Here is an 897-nt window from a genome sequence, read left to right on the forward strand (position 1 = left end):
TATATATATATATATATATATTAGTTTGTTTTTTGTTTGTTTGCTTTTTTGTTTGGCTAGCTAGCTAGCTAGCTACCTAACTATCTATATATCTAGTCAGTTATCCAGCTAGCTAGCTAGCTATCCAGCTAGCTATCCAGCTAGCTAGCTATCCAGCTAGCTGTCTAGCTAGCTAGCTAGCTAGCTATCCAGCTATCTATCCAGCTATCCATCCAGCTAGCTATCCAGCTAGCTAGCTAGCTAGCTAGGTATAAATGTTACCTAGGATGAAGTAAGGAAACTGCGGCCTGGGTATGGCGAAGAGTTCTATTACTTTTCTGTTTGCCTCCACCAAAGAAGGATACGGAGCCTTGCACAACTCACCTGCAGCAGCAGCAGCAGCAGCAGCAGCAGCAGCAAAGGCAGCAGCAGCAGCAAAAGCAGCAGCAAAAGCAGCAGCAAAAGCAGCAGCAAAAGCAGCGGCAAAAGCAGCAGCAGTAGCAGCACAAGCAGCAGAAACAGCAGCAAATGTTGCAGCAGTAGAAGTAATAGTAGTAGTAGTAGCCGTAGCAGCAGCAACAGTGGCAGCAGCAGCAGCAGCAGCAGCAGTAATAGGAGCAGCATCAGCCGCAGCAGCAGCAGCAGCGACAGCAGCAACACCCGCTACAGCCAGAGAACTGCAGCAAAGTCTGTGTAGAGGTCCATCCTCCCTAGCTAGCTAGCTAGCTAGCTAGCCAACTAGCTAGCTATTTATCTGCCTGTCTATCCAGCTAGCTAGACAGCTATCTATCTATCTATCTATCCAGCTAGCTAGCTAGCTAGCTAGCCATATAGCTAGCTAGCTAGCTAGCTAGCTAGCTAGTTTAGTGAGTGCTGCTAGGGGGCCCCACAATCCAAAGAGCGGAGAAAATACCCAAC

General features: G+C 47.8%; 1 protein-coding gene across 1 annotated transcript in view; it reads left to right on the forward strand.

Annotated features, from left to right (window-relative positions):
- Positions 1-293: 293 nt before the first annotated feature.
- Positions 294-897, forward strand: part of EMH_0066880 (uncharacterized protein) — a gene marked incomplete at both ends in the record, with an annotated part of 1,563 nt that continues 959 nt past the window's right edge. Inside the window, one exon of the mRNA XM_013498559.1 lies at positions 294-666. Within this exon, the coding sequence (XP_013354013.1) occupies positions 294-666 (373 nt within the window). The remainder of the gene's footprint in view (positions 667-897) is intronic.

Source organism: Eimeria mitis, genomic scaffold (assembly GCF_000499745.2).
Source record: "Eimeria mitis Houghton genomic scaffold, Emh_scaff3522, whole genome shotgun sequence".
Classification (NCBI taxonomy): domain Eukaryota; phylum Apicomplexa; class Conoidasida; order Eucoccidiorida; family Eimeriidae; genus Eimeria; species Eimeria mitis.